The 20,607-nt window shown below is 37.1% G+C and overlaps 3 protein-coding genes across 3 annotated transcripts; all 3 read left to right on the top strand.

The window, feature by feature from the left end:
- Positions 1 to 1,705: 1,705 nt before the first annotated feature.
- LOC138313834 (C-type lectin domain family 17, member A-like) lies at positions 1,706 to 4,671 on the top strand (the record flags this gene model as incomplete). Its single annotated transcript, XM_069254104.1, has 3 exons — positions 1,706 to 1,793; positions 3,151 to 3,353; positions 4,543 to 4,671. Coding segments are annotated over 3 exons (420 nt in total), but the record flags the coding sequence as incomplete, so codon positions are not given.
- A 1,977-nt stretch (positions 4,672 to 6,648) lies between these two features.
- Positions 6,649 to 7,461, top strand: LOC138313833 (uncharacterized). Its single transcript, XM_069254103.1, has one exon. The coding sequence runs from the start codon at positions 6,649 to 6,651 to the stop codon at positions 7,459 to 7,461; it is 813 nt and encodes a 270-aa protein (XP_069110204.1).
- A 6,776-nt stretch (positions 7,462 to 14,237) lies between these two features.
- Positions 14,238 to 19,363, top strand: LOC138313832 (uncharacterized; the record flags this gene model as incomplete). Its single annotated transcript, XM_069254102.1, has 7 exons — positions 14,238 to 14,472; positions 14,805 to 14,934; positions 15,817 to 16,446; positions 16,885 to 16,978; positions 17,775 to 17,987; positions 18,215 to 18,851; positions 19,299 to 19,363. Coding segments are annotated over exons 1-7 (2,004 nt in total), but the record flags the coding sequence as incomplete, so codon positions are not given.
- Between the last annotated feature and the right edge of the window lie 1,244 nt (positions 19,364 to 20,607).

Below are 20,607 nucleotides of genomic sequence, written 5' to 3'. Positions count from 1 at the left end.
CTCACTCAGGATAATATGCCCATTTAAGGAAAAAGATAATACAACATTACATGTTTTGTGTAAATTGAAACAACAAATATCAATACAATATGCCAAGGTGATTCATTTAGGCACTGCTCTGCTAGCACATACAAAAATGTGGTTGAATATGGAACAATTCGACCGAGTACGTCTTATTCAGTATTCTAATAATAAGTATTAAGCTATTATTCTAGTTTATGTTGTCATATTGGTGCTTGTTATCATTGTTTTAACTATGATAGTTGCTTCTGATGAAAATAAGTTTTTTTCATATTATTCATTTTATGTAATGTGTATTTGATATGTGCTATATGCGTATTGAACACTTACACAAAGCCGTACAGTATTGTTCATTCAGTATATTATTCTATAATTCTTTAATAACTCATCATTGTCTTCTAAATGCTGATACTGGTTACTTTAGGGATTTTTCTGTCGAGACGTGAAAGATTTTTCATTTCGATAACCATCTCTATTCCTATTCTCTATACTCCTCTCGATTTTATAAATTTTATTTGATAGTAAAACATATAGCGCTTTGCAAAATGAAAATGTCATATTGTTTATTTCTTGTCCATATTTATCAAAACACAAAAAATAAATTGATAATCACCAAATGATTAGCATGCATATAATTACGATACGTTTTTCATCAATAAATATTCCGTCTTCATTTTGCAGAATGACTTTAATACAAGACTTGGTAGTAATAGTTTTGAATTTCGGCATCATCTTACGTGTCAATGGTAAGAAATGTCAAGGAAACCTTGTATTGGAAATGTAATTATGAGTAATATTCACAACAAATCAAGCACAAGCGGTCAGTGATATGCCACCTGAACATGGCATTTCAAAGATATTTTTTATCAATCAGGTTCCATTATATATTTATATTTCCTAAAATAAAACATCGATGTTTTCCTTCTATCGTTCTCATTCTGTTTATATAAAAAGCACAAGTTCCAAACATTTTCATTATGTTCAATGAATAAACCTGTCACCCAAAAACACCGAAAGAGTACCGTACTTTCCTGCGTATTACCCGCACAGGAAGAAAAAATCAGGCATTTTAGTATGCGCTATTAGTGGATATATCACGATTTAATTATTTCATTAAAAAACATACAGATTTCTTCAACATTTATACGATTTAAAGTTAGTTATTTGTTTAAAACTAACCTTCAAATGCAAGAAAATGTGTTTACGATATAGTCATAGTAGAAGTCCACATTGACAGATTACCCGCATTAGGAATCTTCTGATGTAAATGGCATATAATTCGCGGGCAATAGACAGGAAATTACTGTTAGTATACATATGGATATAATAATGTACATCGAACAAATGTTTCTATTTACTGCTTATATATTCCGAAATATGCCATTTGTCACCGAATTCAATTTTCAGCATAAAAGCTGTATCGTTTGAACTGATCATTACAGGTGAAAATACCTCAGGCGTCACATGTCAGACAGGCTGGACCAATTATGGACAACATTGCTATCGCTTGAATACGAGGTACTTAGACTGGATAACGGCACAGGTAATATAATCTAGATAGTTACTAGGTATCCAAATATGCATTGCTTTGCGATATTATCAATAATACTGACCTTTAGTTGTACTTGATATCTCAATGCTAATGCTATATTTTTAATTTCTTACATATATTTGTATCATTCAGGCTGAATGTCGGAAAGACAATGCGAATCTCGTGAAGATAGAATCTCATGCAGAAACGAATTGGCTGAAAGTCTTCGCTGGTTCATTAGGTAAAATAGAAAAAAAAGGTTAAAAGAAAGAATATGTAGATGATTCAATAAAGTCGTATTATATTTATGTTTTATAACACATGTGTAATAAACCAATCTGCATTGTGAGTGGTTGATTCAGATGAATGGTACGTATTTCTACGTGTGAGAAATAACCCGTTTTTTTTTTTTTTTTTTTTGTTACTAGGAAACAATCTGATAACAGAAACCATAAAAAATTTAAAGTATTCAGCAAATATATTTTATAGCAGTATCAACTACGAAAACGGATTCTCGGTAATCTTTGAAAAACAAATGTGAAACGTAAAACGGGCTGAGACATAAGCAGACATGGTTATATCTTCGAAACGGAAAGAAACAAAAACAAATAGTAGTAAAATCATAAATAGAATTCGTCATTTGTTCTACTTCAAATTAACTTCATGATACTGTTTTCGAATTGTTATTGTTTTTTGCCCTCCAGAGACTAGTAAATAATGAAGAATTTTATACTCGTATCATCAATCTAATATTAAGGAAACCTCGTGACAGATCATATTTATTGCATAGTATTGTAGGAAATGCATTTATGTAGTAACATAACATTGCAAATAGCAAAATATAATATATGATCAGCATTTATTAAATAACAGCCATTATTTCAATTTTTTCTCTCGATATAAAAAAGTCCATAGCGAAACAATTTCTTTTAATCACCAGGAAGTGGTTATTCTCACTTGTATTTCTATTTTAATAAATATATCGTTGAACTGTACCAAAATATAAATCAATTGAACACTCAGATCAAAACATAAGATGATACATGAGTAATATACATTATATTTATACAAGTAGGTATCACATATACATGCTTATTGGTAGCGCTTGTACATTTATCACTGAGACTGGAACGTGTGCATTATTGTTTAAAACAACATATTTCTGCAACAATATCTTGTCAGTTGAACAAAATATTTTTTATTTGTGATTAAGTGAAATTGACGATAGTATCAGTCGTTTAGAGGTTTAAAAACACGTTCATTTTTTTAAAATGATACACAGCACACAAATGCGTTTTGTTAGGGAACAACTGTCAGTTGGAATAGGTAGTCGAAGACTACATGTACGGTTGTATGACATATGAAAGCATACCGGATATGTGACAGCCAGGTCTATCTATCAATTCATTTATGGTCCTATAATTCCAGTGACAGCTATGGCACCAAAAATGATCACACTTTACAAAAAGTTCCCAATGAAAGTAAGTTGGGCACACCCAATTTCATGGTCATAGCTTTAAAATGGTTTGGACATCATCGCTTATTAGAGCCTTAAGGACGGAGTTTAGTTTTTCATTTACACTTGTTTTATTTATAAGACCGTCCTTGGATTGGGGCAAATGACAGAGCGAGAGAAGGTGATTGGCGATGGGTTGGTGACAATTCGAAGCTAACATTCAAGAACTGGTATCCTGGTATGCCTGACAACACTAGAAATGAAGATTGCGCCCATATCTATCCTGGATGGAAATGGAATGATGGAAGTTGTAGTAGTGGTAAACAATTCATTTGTGAAAAAGAAGTAATTTCAAACCGAAATCATATTATTCTGATTAAAATATTTGAAAGGATAGAATAGGATAACAGACTTGCAATATTCTGTGCTTTTACCATAACATATGATTTTGAGAAGCGAGAGGGATTGCTTAAAGTATAACATGCTATTTCCGGATAATATAAATGTCCTAAATAGAGCAATCTAAGGTTCACGTATTTTTCTTTTTTTCATCACACGGTCAAAAAATCGAAAAGAAGGAAATAAGCACCAGAAATCCTAGTAGAGACATGATTGTTTGCATGTCCCGACCCATTATTCCTTAAACCTTTATTTATACCCTGAATTGACTACATATATCTGTCTACCCACTTTTTTATATGAGCTGCAATTAACATGTATACGTGAAGTGTTTAATATGTGTTAATAGTTCGCATGATAAATCCATACTATATATTATTTCAACACTGTGGGCAGTATTATCCGCTGCTACTACTATTCGATATATGCAATATTAGATGATCAGCTTTCCACATGAACATACTCCTTATGATGATGAAAAGGTATTATCGTTATAGTAAATGAATGGGAGGTCAATGTGAATTAGTAAATGGGAATCAATGCATGTGGCGGCATTTCTTACCTTATGATTAATTTATCGTTTTAACTCACTTCTACTCCAAGGACATTTACGCAGTTATGAAAAGCCTATTATGTTAGAAATAGTTTATTAGTATTTCAATTATGATATAAAACAACATAAACGTGAAATATCATCATATAATAACACCAGAGTAAATCATATGTCTTATCTAACACTTGTTAGATGTCGAATTGCCTAACAATTTTTCTGATGTAAAAAACATGGATTTAGTACACAGTTATCGCTGTTAGTTTAGAATTACACGTAAATATTAAAACTTATTTTACAGCCTGTAAGAACATCAGTAACTGTATCACTACCGTGTGTACAAGTCTGTCGGATATCACGTGTTCCCAATGTGAAAAGATATTTTACAAGCTCTACAACTCAAACAGGGAGTGTGCAAGTACTTATATCAATATTTACTATTATACAAGAAAAAACTTAAAATGTGATTTTATAATTTGTATTCGCATGTCAATGAGTCAATACTTAAAATGCTGCTTTGAAACGCGCTTCATTGTTATATATTTAGACAATGTAACTGATATTTCAATCATATTATCCCCCAAGGGACGTGTTCTTGGGAGGAACCGTTGGTGCTGGCCTGGTAACTGTGGTAACAATAACTACGCTAAGGATTGCCAGTGTGTGTCACCATCCTTCACAACAGTAGTGGACGACAAACCAATCACGATGTGAACGTAAGTAATTCTCAGTCATATAGGCTTAATATCTCCATTCTACTTTCAGTTTCCCGTTTGAACCATGTTAAACCAGATGGGCAATATTGGGCTATGAACTTCAATCTGGTCAAACGTATGAATATTCAATGTTTCCTCCGCGTCACTGACAATGTATACAATGTATACTTATGTGATGAAAACGGAAAGTTTTCCTTAAATCATATATGTCATAGATACGAGAGGTTTCCTTCTTGTAATGTTGTGCGTACGCTGTGACCAACTTTTGAGTTGTAAATAAACACGTGTATACACGACCGGATGTGCCCGTATTCAGTAGCGGTAGCTGTATGTACTGTATAGTTTCAGCATTGTCAACCTTGTTAGCTTGATGTGTTTCATTGCGAGTACGTGGGTATCAGTGTCGTTGTAATTCTTTAAGTAGTATGTGTGTTGTTTAAGTTAATTCAAGCGTTCGGGTGACCAGAGATATATTAAAAATGGAATAACCTGTTTTACCCGTGTATCAAAATATGGGCACGGTCATTTGGTATAAATAGAGGTGCTCCATTCATTATCGGGGGGATGTTGTTGCTGTGAAGGTCGGAAAAGCTAAACAGGTAACATACAAGGACTGAATAAGTCCCTGTGAAAGTCTGAAGAAGACTTTTGTGTGTTTAGTAGTTATATACCCGACAGCCAGCATTGTAGATAGCACTGCGTGCTGAAGCAAGTGCGCGGCGCAGCGACGAGTCACCGCTGCGCTCGATAACAGAGCAAGTAGCAAGTGCGCAACGCAGCGACGAGGTTACCGCTGCGCTGAATATTGTTTAAGGAACATAGGTATAGTAGCCACTGCGCAGAGTGACAAGAGCGCGGGCATCGGAATAGTGCCGTTGCGCTGTATAGGATTATTGCATTGTTAATAGGTATGTGTTGTCAGGTCCGTAGCAAGTAGTACGGCATTTGTTAATTGTATTTCTCGATATAAATCCCTTGTAAATATTCTGATCATTTGATCTATCGATTTTGAAGTTTTATTAGTTACAATTTTTCATATTTCGCTACCAAAGGACACAGTAGATTCCGAGTGACCATCGGGACGAACCAGACCCGGTGCACGTTACATAATTTAGTGGCAGCGGTGTAGGATACTACTGTGTGTTTTAGACTGGTCCAGCAACTGCGTACATAATGAGCTCAATTCAGGAAATGGACGAGGAAATAGATGAGTTTGAGACGCAGTTGTCAATATTGAAGCAGGGAAGGGATAAACTGTATGAGAGTTTCAAGTCCTCAACACCCAAGTCAGCGATGAACCGGGCCAGCGAAATAGATTCCGGCGTAGCAAGTGCGCGAATTTATAGTAAAACTGACGAACCGGCTACACGGATGATAGCTACAGGTGGACAGTCAGACATGCACGCCGTGAGGGAAGGATTTTAAATCACATTTTGAGACCTGTGCGCGGATCAACAGATGGAATAGAGTTGAAATGGGCATGTATCTTGCTGTTAGTTTGCGTGGCCAGGCACAAGGGGTCCTTGGTGATTTACCAGAGGACACAAGACAGCATTACAGCGTGCTGGTGGAATCATTGGAAGAAATGTTTGTGCCACCAGACTGAATTATACAGAGTTCAGCTACGAGAGCGACGGCAAAAGGCTGTCGAGATCCTTCCAGAATTAGGCCAGGCAATACGAAGATTGACGAGTCAGTCATATCCTACAGCCCCTAGAGAGATCCAAGACACGCTGGCTAAGGAACAATTCGTCGATGCACTCCACGATTCGGAGATGCGCATACGAATAAATCAGTCACGGCCAGCCTCCCTAAATGACGCCATTCGCCTAGCAGTAGAGCTAGAAGCAATCTATAAAGCAGAGAGAAACAGCGTAAGGAGGGACATAGTCATTTGCGAGCAGCAAGTGCAACGGAAACCTCTCAGACGGCACAGGATGCTGCGTTTAGCGAAATTATTTAATCTATGAGGGAGATGCGCGAGCAGCTGAGCGAGTTGCAAAATGATAGGACTCAGATGAAGGAGCGGCGACCAAAAAGCAATGGATTTTCGCTTGAAGACATCACCTGCTACTTTTGTAATGAAAAAGGCCATGTGAAAAGGCGGTGCCCAGCCTTAAGGAATAGCAAGTCAAGAGGCAAACAGCATGGTGGGAGTTCTAATAACAATCAGCCGACAACAAATCGTTTGCTGACGCGCAGAGAACGACGGCTCGTGTTACGGGAAAATGCAAGGCATTCAATTGGTGTAAGGTCAGTAGCTAAGGAGGCAGGAATGTTTGTTAAAATAAAGATTTTTGAAACCAATCCGACTTTCCTGGTCGATACAGGATCTTCTCTATCCTTGTTGTCATCAAGATTATACCAACGCTTGCCGTTAGGTAGACGGCCAGATCTTGCAAAAGTCACTTACCAGGTGGCAGCAGCCGGAGGCAGCGATCTTGTACTGTCGGGTAAGGGCACTTTTGCTTTTGCACTGGACAACCAGCAGTTCAGAATGGATATGATTGTTGAAGATCTCATCTTAGATGGTATACTAGGGCTAGATTTCCAAAGGGCACATGATGCAGTTATTGATGTTAATAAAGGAATTCTAGGTATTGGGACAAACAACACTCCACTGGTATTCCAGGGACCATTTGGTTGCTTCAAAATTACTGCTCTAGAGACAGTAAGCATTCCAGCTCGATCAGAATTAGGCCCGACCAAACTGTTGGAAGCGAAAACAATATATCTAAGCATGTATGTGTCGTTGAACCAACAGAGTGTTTTCTCTAATTTGATGTAGGACTACCAGCAAGATTATCGGTGCAATCTCAGGATAAGATACCGGTGCGCATGGTAAATGTACATACTGGAGATACAAGACCGATCAAATCACCTGCTAGGCGTGTGTCAGTACATACAAGAAAGCGATATCATGACCAGAAATTGAGCTGGCAGACATTCGGGAAAGGGGAGATGGTGTACGTGTTCTTTCCACAAAAGAAGCCATGTATCTCGCCAAATTTTACAAGTTACTGGCGTGGGGCTATACAAGGTCTTAGATAGATATTCTGACCTAACATACAAAGTCAATTGCGGGCCTAGGGGAAAGGCGCAGGTGATTCATGTAGACCGCATGCGGAAGAAACAAGCACAAACCCTGAGAGATGAAGTTGCCGACCGGGAGAATGAGGCTGCTGAGACTGAGAGCGGTTTAACCGAGCCCTTTGCGGAATTCACATCAGTGAGTGGTGATAGCGAAGATAGCGATACTAGTGATTCCGAGTCACAGCTTATGAGCAGCAACACCCGGCAGCGAAGACCACCGTACTGGCTTAAAGATTCCGTGCGAAATTGCGCTTGCACAGCTAAGGAAATCTTTGTTTAGAGATACATATGGTATGGCGGATTGCCTGACATTTAGAGTTATGTTGTAAACGTTAGTTATTCTGAAACAGTTGTTTAGATAGTTCCTTGTTGATTTTCTAAAAAGCTAGTGTTGTTCGTAGTCACTAGGGAAGTGATATACTATTGACTTACAAATGCGCTGTCGCATTAATCCTGAGGAGAGGGTAATGTGATGAAAACGGAAAGTTTTCCTTAAATCATATTTGTCATAGATACGAGAGGTTTCCTTCTTGTAATGTTGTCTCTTTGTAAATCCAAGTGCGTACGCTGTGACCAACTTTTGAGTTGTAAATAAACACGTGTATACACGACCGGATGTGCCCGTATTCAGTAGCGGTAGCTGTGTGTACTGTATAGTTTCAGCATTGTCAACCTTGTTAGCTTGATGTGTTTCATTGCGAGTACGTGATATCAGTGTCGTTGTAATTCTTTAAGTAGTATGTGTGTTGTTTAAGTTAATTCAAGCGTTCGGGTGACCAGAGATATATTAAAAATGGAATAACCTGTTTTTACCCGAGTACCAAAATATGGGCACGGTCATTTGGTATAAATAGAGGTGCTCAAGTCATTATCGGGGGGATGTTATTGCTGTGAAGGTCGGAAAAGCTAAACGGGTAATATATAAGGACTGAATAAGTGCCTGTGAAAGTCTGAAGAAGACTTTTGTGTGTTTAGTAGTTATATACCCGACAGCCAGCATTGTAGATAGCACTGCGTGTTGAAGCAAGTGCGCGGCGCAGCGACGAGTCACCGCTGCGCTCGATAATAGAGCAAGTAGCAAGTGCGCAACGCAGCGACGAGGTTACCGCTGCTCTGAATATTGGTTAAGGAACATAGGTATAGTAGCCACTGCGCAGAGTGACAAGAGCGCTGGCATCGGAATAGTGCCGTTGCGCTGTATAGGATTATTGCATTGTTAATAGGTATGTGTTGTCAGGTCCGTAGCAAGTAGTACGGCATTTGTTAATTGTATTTCTCGATATAAATCCCTTGTAAATATTCTGATCATTTGATCTATTGAGATTGAGGTTTTATTAGTTACAATTTATTATATTTCGCTACCAAAGGACACAGTAGATTCCGAGTGACTATCGGGACGAACCAGACCCGGTGCACGTTACACTTACGCCAACACATAGCGGTCAAAATATTCAAAAAAGTGGTTTTAAAATTGTGCGGTCTTTGAAATGGTATTATCATGTTATCAAAGTAGCATGTACTAAAAAATATCATCGGATAATTTTCATTTGTTCGCTTTTTTCAAACCTCTTTGTGTTGCACTATATTCAGAAGCTGAAGCTGTTCCGTTTATTGCATTTGGTGACGTCAACACTAGCGCAGGCGAGATATTCAAAGGATATAAGTGTATAGTTTTTAATTTGAATGATTGTAATGGAAATATAAATAATAAACTGCTACTAGATTGGACATACAGTTGATATGACTCCCTTAAAGTTACTAAGTCATTAGATTTACATAGATTTCTTATGGTTTTTGACTTCCTTCAAACGTTCTTATACCTGAAATTAGAAAGTTTTCAAAATTACAACATTTAATTTGAACTATTGGCAATGTTTATCAACGTTAAAATATCGCCAAACACAACAAGAAATTGTATCGGTCGGCATTGAATGTTTACAACGGAAAGAACCGAGTGCATCTTTGAGTTCGGAATCGAGGTCGCTGAAAATCTCATCCGGCTAATGGATATAGATGTAATAACACCACTAAAAGGCAACTTATATTTTATCGGTTACTTTGGCCTGATTAAGCGTAATAGCCGATACATTTACAGCGTATCTCAGTGGCGTAGAAAGAAACGTAATGGGGGGGGGGGGGGGGGCAAAGGTCTCAATATTTGGACCCCCCCCCTCCTCGCCCCGCACCCACAGGAGGAGATTGATTCTTTAATTCAACACACAACCATATATACTTTATAAACTTTTTTCATATATCGTTGAGTAGAATCCTTGTGTACATTAATAGACAGTGGCGTCGATAAACGGAAACTAATGAATACGCAAATTGCCAAGCTAGCGCCAAAGGTGCGATATTTTGGTGTGGGGGGGGGACACTCTCCTACGAGAAAAAAATATTACGATTTAGAATGGCTAAGATGAGTTTAACGATGCATTTTGATGAATTTGCGTGCGCCGAAGACGCGAGAATTTGATGTTTGAGGGGAAATACATTACGATTTAGAATTTTATGATGCATTTTGATGAATGTGGGAGCGCCTGAAGGCGCGAGATTTGGGTGTTTGAGGAGGTCCGAGGGTCTCCCCCGGGTAAAAATATTAGATTTAGAATGGCTGTGATGAGTTTTACGATATATCTTAATGATTTTAAAGCGTTCTTAACATAATACTTTTTTTATTTAAAGTTACCTGCATTAAGAATTGGTAATTGTGAATGCCGCCATATCTATGCAACTCGATCTGAACATACTGGCTTCCCACCATCTTTACATTGTTGTTTAACACAAAATAATAATGAATTAATTGTTTTGCTAAGTCATATAAACAGATGAATCTTTTAAGAGACATTTTTTAAAATAGTACGTAGAATCCCCTGATTGACATTTTAAGTCTAGTTCACGAAAATGTGCAGGAGGACCCTTTTTTCTTTCAAATGTGCAATTTTAGAACATTTCAGTCGGCGAAAATGGAGGGGGGGGGCAACAAGAAATGTTTGCCCTCGTCCTGGGAAACGGGGAGGCAATTGCCCCCCCCCTGACCCCCTCCAACCCCCGACCCCCACCTCCCACACCCGCTTCCTACGCCCCTGTATCTACATTGCCAAGTAAAACAGCATAGTTCTATGAAGCTTTAGAGTATTTGATGGAAATATGACAAGAAGTGAGAGGTATTTTCACCCGTTAATTATGTATATATTATACATGAATACAGGTGTACATGTACATTATTAAGCAAACATATATGTACATAGGTCTACAATGTATATGTAAGGTATATATTTGCTTTGAATACATAAAAGTACAAATAAAATTTAGATATATAGTTAGGCTGATTTTTTTAAAGTAAATCAGATGTAAAAAAGTTATATAACTAGTGACATATAGGGGAATGTCCATTAGACGGATAGAGACTATAACTAGGTATATATAGGGAATGTCCATTAGACGGATAGACACTATAACTAAGGATATATAGGGAATTTCCATTAGACGGATATATATTATAGCTAGGGCTATATAAGGAAAGTCCATTAGACGGATAAATACTATTACTAGATATATATATATATATATTAGACGGATAGACATTATAACTAAGGATATACAATGTATACGGAATGTCAAATATTGATATAATGATAAAAGAACTACACGTACTTACTTAGTCCGCTAAACATGCCTATATTATTAGTTTTTCGCCATTTTTTCCTTATTATAAAGTCCTATATATTAGGCCATTTTTTAAAGCCTGATAATATTGGCAGGTTTAGCGGAATAGTACATAATATCATGACAAATGAAAATAAAATAATGGTAGAAGTAAGTAATAAAACCATATAATATAATGAAAACCCTTCTTTATGGCTACAAAAACCTGTACAGTATAGGATTATTTACACTTAGAAACTCTTCACAAAACTTTTGCATACGTTTCAACGTTTATTATATTAACACAGTAATCAGGAACATGTAGTCGATAAATTTGTGTTTTCAGTCGATAGTAGATATGTCCATTAGACGGATGAGATTTCCTTCGATCGGATGTTTGGAATGTTCACGCGTCGCGCATGCACATAGGGGTTGTTTACACTCGCCGAAAGATAATAATATGAAATAGTGACTAGGTCGGTCCTATTTATTTTCAGTTTTTCTTCATTTTGAACAAAATTGTTATACAAACTTTTAAATATTGCTATTAACACAAAGTACACAACTTTTACAATTAATTTTAGTCCTATAATTCTTTTTATCTTTTATTACATGATTTTTTAGCGATTTAGTCCCTGTAAGGGCGCCATTCAATTTATCTTCCTTCCGGATGGGCTTCATATCAACTGTATGTCCAATCTGTTAACAATTTATTGCTTAAATAACACCGAGATAGGAACAAAATCTTACAACATACAGACTTTAATATTGCATAATCATGAAAACTTCAATTTTAATATTTCTAAATTGATTAATTAACGTAGACCGTCTCTTCTGTGACGTCATACGTTTGTAACGTCGCTATCCGGATCCCGGCAAACATATTTTATTTTTCCGTACCCATCTATTATAACTTGCTTCTGAAATCGGCATTCGAGCAAGTATTTTGTGTAAAACCTTTTCGAGTGTTTACATGAAGTGTATCAATCTAAAGGTGTGACAATCGGAAAATAAAGTATAATTTTGAAGATTCATGCATGAAAAAATAATTCCAGAATCATTTATAGTCACTAAATAATCAGATGGCATACAGATGGATTTACGGGGACCCAAAATGAAAAACTTCACGTCAGTAGTAACAAATGAATGACCGTAATCATTATAATTGTATACCTACCTTTTTGCAGAATATAAATAAATTTACACAGTATATGGATGCCGAAGAAAGTTAGTTAGTGGTGTTTTGAATGGAAACATTTGATTTTCGAGCTTCAATTGGCACTCTTCGTAAGATACCGGTATACTAACTTTCGCCCGGAAACGGACAAACAAAATACGGAAATAAAATTGCTGGAAAATATTTTCATTTTATTTTTTGTTAAAATCTTTACTTATAATTTGTTAGATTCTGTAACGGAAAATAATCCATTTCAACACAGTATCACACAGAGCAATTTGTCTCAGAAAAAGCTGATATATTTCCTGCTGAATTAGACTCTTTTTGAAAGTTTGAAGTCAGGCCTACATGGCCTACATGTACATGTAGCTTGCAAATTGGTTTGTTATATTTTATATAACAAATAAATGAAATCATCAAGATATGTACTTATTGTGTAGTCTTGTATTCTCCAATAATATAATAGATACAGAAAACTAACAGGGGTATATAAATAACATAAAACGTTGCTACAGATTCGCCTATTTTTTAACATTTTCAGGCTAAAATTTAAAGGGTATTAGGAAGCAAATTGATCATATTTTGAAAAATAATAAGGTAAGATATACTTTTTATTGGCTTTTCTTATTGCAAATAGGCCAAACTTCATGGAATTCTAAAAAATCTATTTTTTCTTGAGATCATTTTTTCAGAAAAAAAAGAAAACATGACTATTTTGATTCAATTTTTCACAAAAATTGGGTCCGAATTTAATTTTAAAATAACGATATTTCATTTTATAGTGAAAAACACAGCTTATTGGATATAGTTATGAATTCTATGTCACCTACTGAAGGTATGAACATGTTACAGGCATATTATTTATATATTAAGGGATGTTACAGAGAGGAAATATATATTTCAAAATTTCTAAAATCAGGAATATTAAGTCATTAGTTCATATCTTTAAGCAACCCTGGAAGAAAAAATAATCCGGTGACATATGATTTTTATAAGATTTTTGTGATCAGGTATACCTAAAATCAAAAATATCAAAAAATGAAGAAAATCCCTGAGAGGAAACCAGAAGGGACGGTCTATCTTAAATAGTGACACAACATTTCATCAGTAGAGTATAGCTTATCAAACCGACCCTTGTTTAATACGGATCCCTGTATATTCTTGCATAATTGTAAGGTATTTCCCTTAATTAATTAATCAAGAATATTCTTGTAATGAAAGCTTGCTATATCAACACACTTACTGGTGTCGACCATTGTAGGGAAGTTCCACTGTACTAATCATACTTTTTATACTGAGATAATAAGTACTGTCTAAGTTCTAAGCAGAAAATGAATACATCGAGGTCAAATGCACATTCATGTTTGTCAGTTTATTATTACTGCATTGTACCGGAATAACGGAATGTAAAAGATACAAACTTTTGCATTTTTGCAGTTCAATTGACTGACTACCAGGTAGGAGGTATAGCCACGCCATGTAGTATATACTACGCAAAATGCAACCTTACGTGTAGTACAGGGAAATTGATTAATGATCAAACGTGTGCGTTATCTGTTTTCCCTTTAAAATGTTAAATATGTATAAAGGAAGTGATTAAGATTTTGGTTTTAGTCGCCAGGGTTCCGGAAGTACTGACCTGTCGGATGATGGTAATAGACACCAACAACGACGCTCTTATGTCACATATTCCGCCAAACTCATCGTCACACTGCTCCAACCAAGGCGATTTCTATGGTAACCTACAGGTAGACAGAATAGTGACCAACACGTCGTTTGAGCTATTAGTCAACGTTACCCATGTACCAAAACCTGATTATGTCGGAAACCATGCTTTTGGTGTAACTGATGTAGACATCAGCACCGTCATCAAAACAATCGCTGGTAGGTTAAATAAGTGTGCATTGCTTTTAGCGAACACCATTAACATCGTCTACTACATGCTTATGTTTTATGTGCCTGATTAAGATTTATGTAGACGAATGAATATTTATTAACATTCATCAGTTTATAACATATTGTGTATGACGTTTGCGGTGAATAACTTGTGTTAATTTAATTCATCAGGCAATGAACACATCATTAAGACCACCAATCTCCATAGTGACGTTTTCAGTGTATAATCTGTGTTCATTTTTTCAGGCGGTGAACACATCATTAAGACCACCAATCTCCATAGTGACGTTTTCAGTGTATAATCTGTGTTCATTTTTCAGGCAGTGAACACATCATTAAGACTACCAATCTACATAGTGACCCCCAAAGTAACGATCCTAAACATCTGATGTCATTTGACACCGTTATCAACAACGAACGCTCGGCAGGACACCTGACAAATGGAGAAAGGTGAGCTGTTTACAAATGGTTACATAATTGGTGCTGTTAGTTTTGACTTTTTTTCATAATAAATTTATTGAATTATTGTGGTATACAATTCAAAACTTGAGACATGCTGCACGTAGAGACAAACGACATGCTGATTTTCATGATTCTTCACACCGACAGTTCTAACAAAAGCAGTTTGATATTTTTCCCTTATCTTCACAGGAAAATTATTTAATATGTATACGAATGACGAAATTAACTTTTTTAATAATTATATTATGCCGAAGGGCACGAAGAGCGAAGCAAATCTAAGGTAACACATACATCAACATATAAGGAAAAACACAATCTTTAAAATTCATTCATACACACTGACAGCTTTAGTATGGGGCCGCCATTTTTTACCCGCTATAAAAAATCCCATCAGTGTGAATGGGATGCTTTGAGGTCAGCTCAATATATAATCAAGCGGTTCAAACGTTTTTAAGTTCCGACGAACGTAATATTTATCCGGCAGAAGGTCAGTGCTTTTGCATTTTATTTACAAGCATTCAGGTGATAGAGCACCTTTCAATGCAACCAGCGGACCAAAAACGGAATATCTGTTACGGAAATAAAAATAAATCTTCCTCCTCTTATGTGAGTTTTCTCCTCAAATGGTGGTTTTTGGACAAGGATAGAGTGTGAATATATGAATAAAAAATAGGCTCCGTTATTTCAATAAATGGAACATTGCATAATTTGCCGAATACCATTCACTATCAGCCAATACGACAATATTAAATGAAAAGATGTTAATAACATATTCCCATGCTCTATAATTATGAACAAGAACAATATTATTTTTTTTAATTTTCTATAGTCAAATGAGTGTAATGCTGCATTTTTTTTAATTTTTTTTAGACTATGTTTACGATTCATCTCACACGGTGGAGGTCATCTGACCTCAAAGAATTTAATTTCGGACGACCATGACGAATCTCTAGTTCCGTTCTCAAAGACACGGACCACAAAGGACTTGTGCTACCATTTTGACGATGCCCATCCTATACACTGCCTCGAGTCTTACACCTGCGTGAATGAACCATTGGACGCAGAAAGTCGTATCCTGACTTGCCGGAATTTCCAGGTCATCGTAAATGGTTGGGAGGATCCGACCCCTGTTCCTGGAAACCTAGAATATGCGTCCGGAATTGATACTTATTCGATCACTGTATATGAGGTGAAGGAAGCAGGACCGGGACAGCTTGAAATGGGCAGAACTCCTGTTGGCAATATTCACGTTAATGCCAATCAGTCCTCCGAAATTCGGATTCCATATAACTTACCTAATCCTGCAATATACGGAATCGTCTTAGACGTCAAAGATGTCGCCAATAACCTGAAACAAGCTAGACGATTTGTAATATTTGATAATTCGTCAGAGATACTCGCAAGAAATGACAATCCCTTATGCTCTACGACAGCTACGGCAAGTACCGGATGCAAGTGGCAAACCAATCACGATGATCTTTGTTATTCATGGAAGGACAGGTATCACAATGACAAGTTAAAAGTCTTACTACGACCTATAAAACCAGATTACCATGGCCATTTTACCGGTATATATGAACAGATATCAGGAATTCTACCAGTTTCCGGAACAGAGAACGTTGATTGAATAACTGAATTCTACTTCTCACTTTCAAATGATACCACTATATTGTTTGTAAATGAGACGGTTCGGAACTTTACCTCACAGAAGATATGTTTGTTTCCGCCATTACAAGACGGAGAAACCTTCCGGTTTGACATTGTGGCTAAAGATATCATGACCCATACATATAGTTAACATGTATACACCCACGTAGATTCGAGCGAACCTGAGATATTCGATATTGGACTTGAGAAGGATGGATATAAATTGTTTAAATGTTCACAACAGTTCTGATCTGTCGAAGATGATTAGTTTAATGCGCTGGACATACACAGTGGCTTATACTCTGTGGACTGGTCACTTGGTACAACATTCGGAGGACACGATATTGGAAATGGTTCTTTGGGGGTTGCTCGTTTGGGACCGAATGTAAGTATACAGATTCCGCTATGTAGAAACAGATAAAGATATTTTTATAAAAAAAAAACATTCACAAGCACAAGACTAACCGGTTTTTGATTTCTTAATTCTATATTTGTATTACCGCTACACAGTGCCTGGTTGAATATACTTGGCGCCATGTATGGTAATTTTAAGTAATATTATTGGACGTTCTATGACGTCAAGTATCTATGGCGGAACGTCAGAAATAAACAAACAAACAAAAACACTCGAAGGTCGACTTATGACGGGTCTCTGCCTGTATTTACATGTTTGTAGCTTGATGTATTTTACACACAAATATATGGCATACACACGACAACAATTTATCAGACGCTAATTTAATTGTAATTATATTTTTTTCTGATTTTGCAGCTTCAGTTGTCATGGTCACCACTCTAAATGCAATGTATGAATCAATTATCAACTTTATATTTCTCCTAAAGATGTATTATATGCATACATATTCTCAGTAAATATTAAGTTTGTTTAAGACTGCGGTCTATAGATTCACAGATAAAAACTTAGCAAAAATTGTCAAAAATTTCACATTTTCATAATTTATGCATATTGTGGATGGTTACCACCGCAACTACAACTGTAAAGTTAGAACAGAGTCATTATAGTTAAATAGGGGATGTACTGAATGTTTCAAATACTACAATATAATCACTAAATAACAATTTTGAATATTTGATGGATTTGAGGGTCCAAAAGGGCCCAAACTATACATAGTCCTTTGATTTGTGGGTTAACCAATGGTGTCAATCATTACTGTTTACAGGAAACCTGTCCAGAACATTCAAACTGCTACTGCCCATCTGTCGGTGTATGTGCTTATTATAACTTCTCATTGAGCCTAAATTCGCTGGTGCATCTTAATACTCACAATGGCAACCACAACCGTGTGTACCACTTCACCTTGTCGGTGACGAATGACGCCAGACTTTCCTTTGTGGAACACAAAGAGGTTTTAGCTGACGACTCTCCCCCGGCGGTGGGTGTGGTTAGCGAGGGTTCGGTCGTGGGGGGGAGGATATCGACTACACTAGTGAAGAGACGGTTACGGTACACTGGGATGGGTTTATTGACCATGAGAGTGACATTCTCTCCTACAAAGTAGGGGTAGGTAACTCTTGTTTGGACAAAGACGCGTTCGGGGGTATTAATAACAGCGATGTTACCTTACATAATGAAACATCTATCATTACCACGACTCTTCAGTCCATTCGCGTTACACTAGCCGCGGAAGGACAGTACTTTGTAACAGTTGTGGCGTATAATAACGCTATGGAGTCGTCAGATCCTGTGTGTTCAGATGGAATCGTGTTAGACAAGACTCCTCCCCTCATCACCAATGTTACCTTTAATAGTGCGACTTCCACTGAGAGTATGGTGTGCTCCGAGGGAAAAGCGTGGTACATAACACGGAATCTGACAAGATACAAGGTCAGTGATGGACATTGTGATGAACTGTGTAGAAACACAACCGTAAACGAGTTCCTGTCTCTGTTACCAGTAGAAGGTCTCCAGCCATCACAAACTAAATCGTGCTCTATCAGTGACGGTCATGGTACTACTATCTACCTTCCAATTGACCTCATCGATCTTCAATGGGGCGTTATTGATACGGGAAGTCAGATTCGTGATGTTTACATAGCCGTTGGTTCCACGGAAGACAGCAGTTTGTCTCCGGATCTGATTGACTATCACATATCGTCACATACCGACTATTACAAATCAAGGCACGTAGGTCTTAGTGACGGGGATGAGATATACATATTTGTTAAAAATAACAAACAGCGCCGTACTAACATCTACAGCGACTATCGGTCCTGTTATTGTAGACGAAACTCCTCCGGTCTGTCCACCCTCCCTACCTGTCCTTATACAAAACGGTTCCTTGTATATTTACTGGAGTGAAGGAGCTATCACTGACGAGGAACAAAAGGAACCAATATCTAAGTTTTTAAACCGGGTTGTTAAGTAAACGTTTAACAGTAAAGTGAATTAATTAATCTGTCTACCCGCATGATATTTGATTTGGTCTCATACTATTCGGATTGAATGTGCGACATACAATAATTATTTTAACCTGTGATTAAGCCTTATACATATACACTTTGTTACCGCGTCCTCAAATTCTATAGTCATGTCATTCTTTGATGACTACAAATTATGAAAATGAACTATATTACCATAGTTGCATATGCAAAAATATTACACGGACGAAATCATTATATATAAGGCGGATTTGGTAATAGATTTGTGTATATTTTGAAAACTGTTTATGATAATTTTGTGCCAGGTCGACAAGGAGAGTACGTGTCGTTGTTCAAGCAAATGGATGACCCAGATGCTGATACATGTGTTGTAAGAGGACAGATATGTTTAAAACATTCCCTTACCCGAGTTACACGTGTATGATTCAGACTTCCATCTCACATTTACCATCAAGCTTCACGTCTTTAACCATGCAGGGTATCACTGTACAGTAAACACAGACAACTTCCGTTTGCCTTCCCAGAATCCCCCTGGCCACGGTGTTGTTTATGACGTCATACGTAATGATGGTACATACCTAGATGGTAGACAGGACATTGATGTTTCAGTCTCGCTCGAGGAATTCTGTGTCACGTGGGAAGTTTTTTCACATGTGGGCGATATGACACACGAACTTGGTATGGGGGAGGTTCCAGGAACAGATGATACCATCCCTTTCCATGAAGTTCCGGATAGGAAATTGTATTGTGAAAATGCAACAAACCTTTCACATTACCGTCGCTATTTTGTTACCGTGCGTGCTATTACCTCGGGAGGTTCAACAGACGCGATATCAGACGGATTCACAATTATTAATCCAAGACATGTTATGACATCTCTACGTGTGTTTGATGGAAACGGCTGCACTGGAAAAATTGGAACCCCGGTCGAACGAAAATTTGGCACCGTGAATATATATACACTCCCGGTAAAATAAACCTCCATATCGGTCATACCTATTCGCTGGTGTCGAATGCCAGTTTAACTTTAGAAAGTGCCGAGGCCATAGTCACGGTTCATACGACCATCGATTTGGTTAATTATTATCAGTTCCTTCCACTTACCGCGAAGCCACAATTTAAAGTTGCATCAGATACGAACAGGTCGTTCAGCTTACATATCCTGAACTGCGTCCCTGATGTTGAAAGTCAAATCCGTCGTGACATAGCATCTTTGTACTGGAAGCAAGGGAAACTTAGTAGCTATGTTTCACATTATGAAATTGAGTTTCTTTCGCTAACAGAAAGAACCGGAGAGCCGTTAGTAATTGACTTCACAACAGTATCCAGACACTTGAATAGTTTTTCATTCGGTATTGTCAATTTTGTTAAAGGTCGTTATTTCTTTGCTTTGAGACAATGCGTAGAATATACATGTTTCGATTGGGTAAAAACGAACGGGTTTACAATAATTGATCATCTTTACGAAAGCTTCTTTATGTCATCTTGGATGAATAGAACTGGACCTGAATGTTCAGACATACAACTCACAATAGCAGACCTGCAGTGTTCTAATAGTATATCCAGGGGAATGGACAAAAGTGTTGCTATTCGTTGGGGAATTTTTCCGGGACA

The sequence above is a fragment of the Argopecten irradians genome, unplaced genomic scaffold, assembly GCF_041381155.1.
Source record: "Argopecten irradians isolate NY unplaced genomic scaffold, Ai_NY scaffold_0968, whole genome shotgun sequence".
NCBI lineage: Eukaryota > Metazoa > Mollusca > Bivalvia > Pectinida > Pectinidae > Argopecten > Argopecten irradians.
Note: the sequence above shows the minus strand (reverse complement) of the source record. Positions and strands in the feature narration are given on the sequence as shown.

Bases quoted from the DNA above. Each gene is read 5' to 3' on its own strand.
- LOC138313833 (XM_069254103.1), top strand. From the start codon at position 6,649: ATGCGCGAGCAGCTGAGCGAGTTGCAAAATGATAGGACTCAGATGAAG.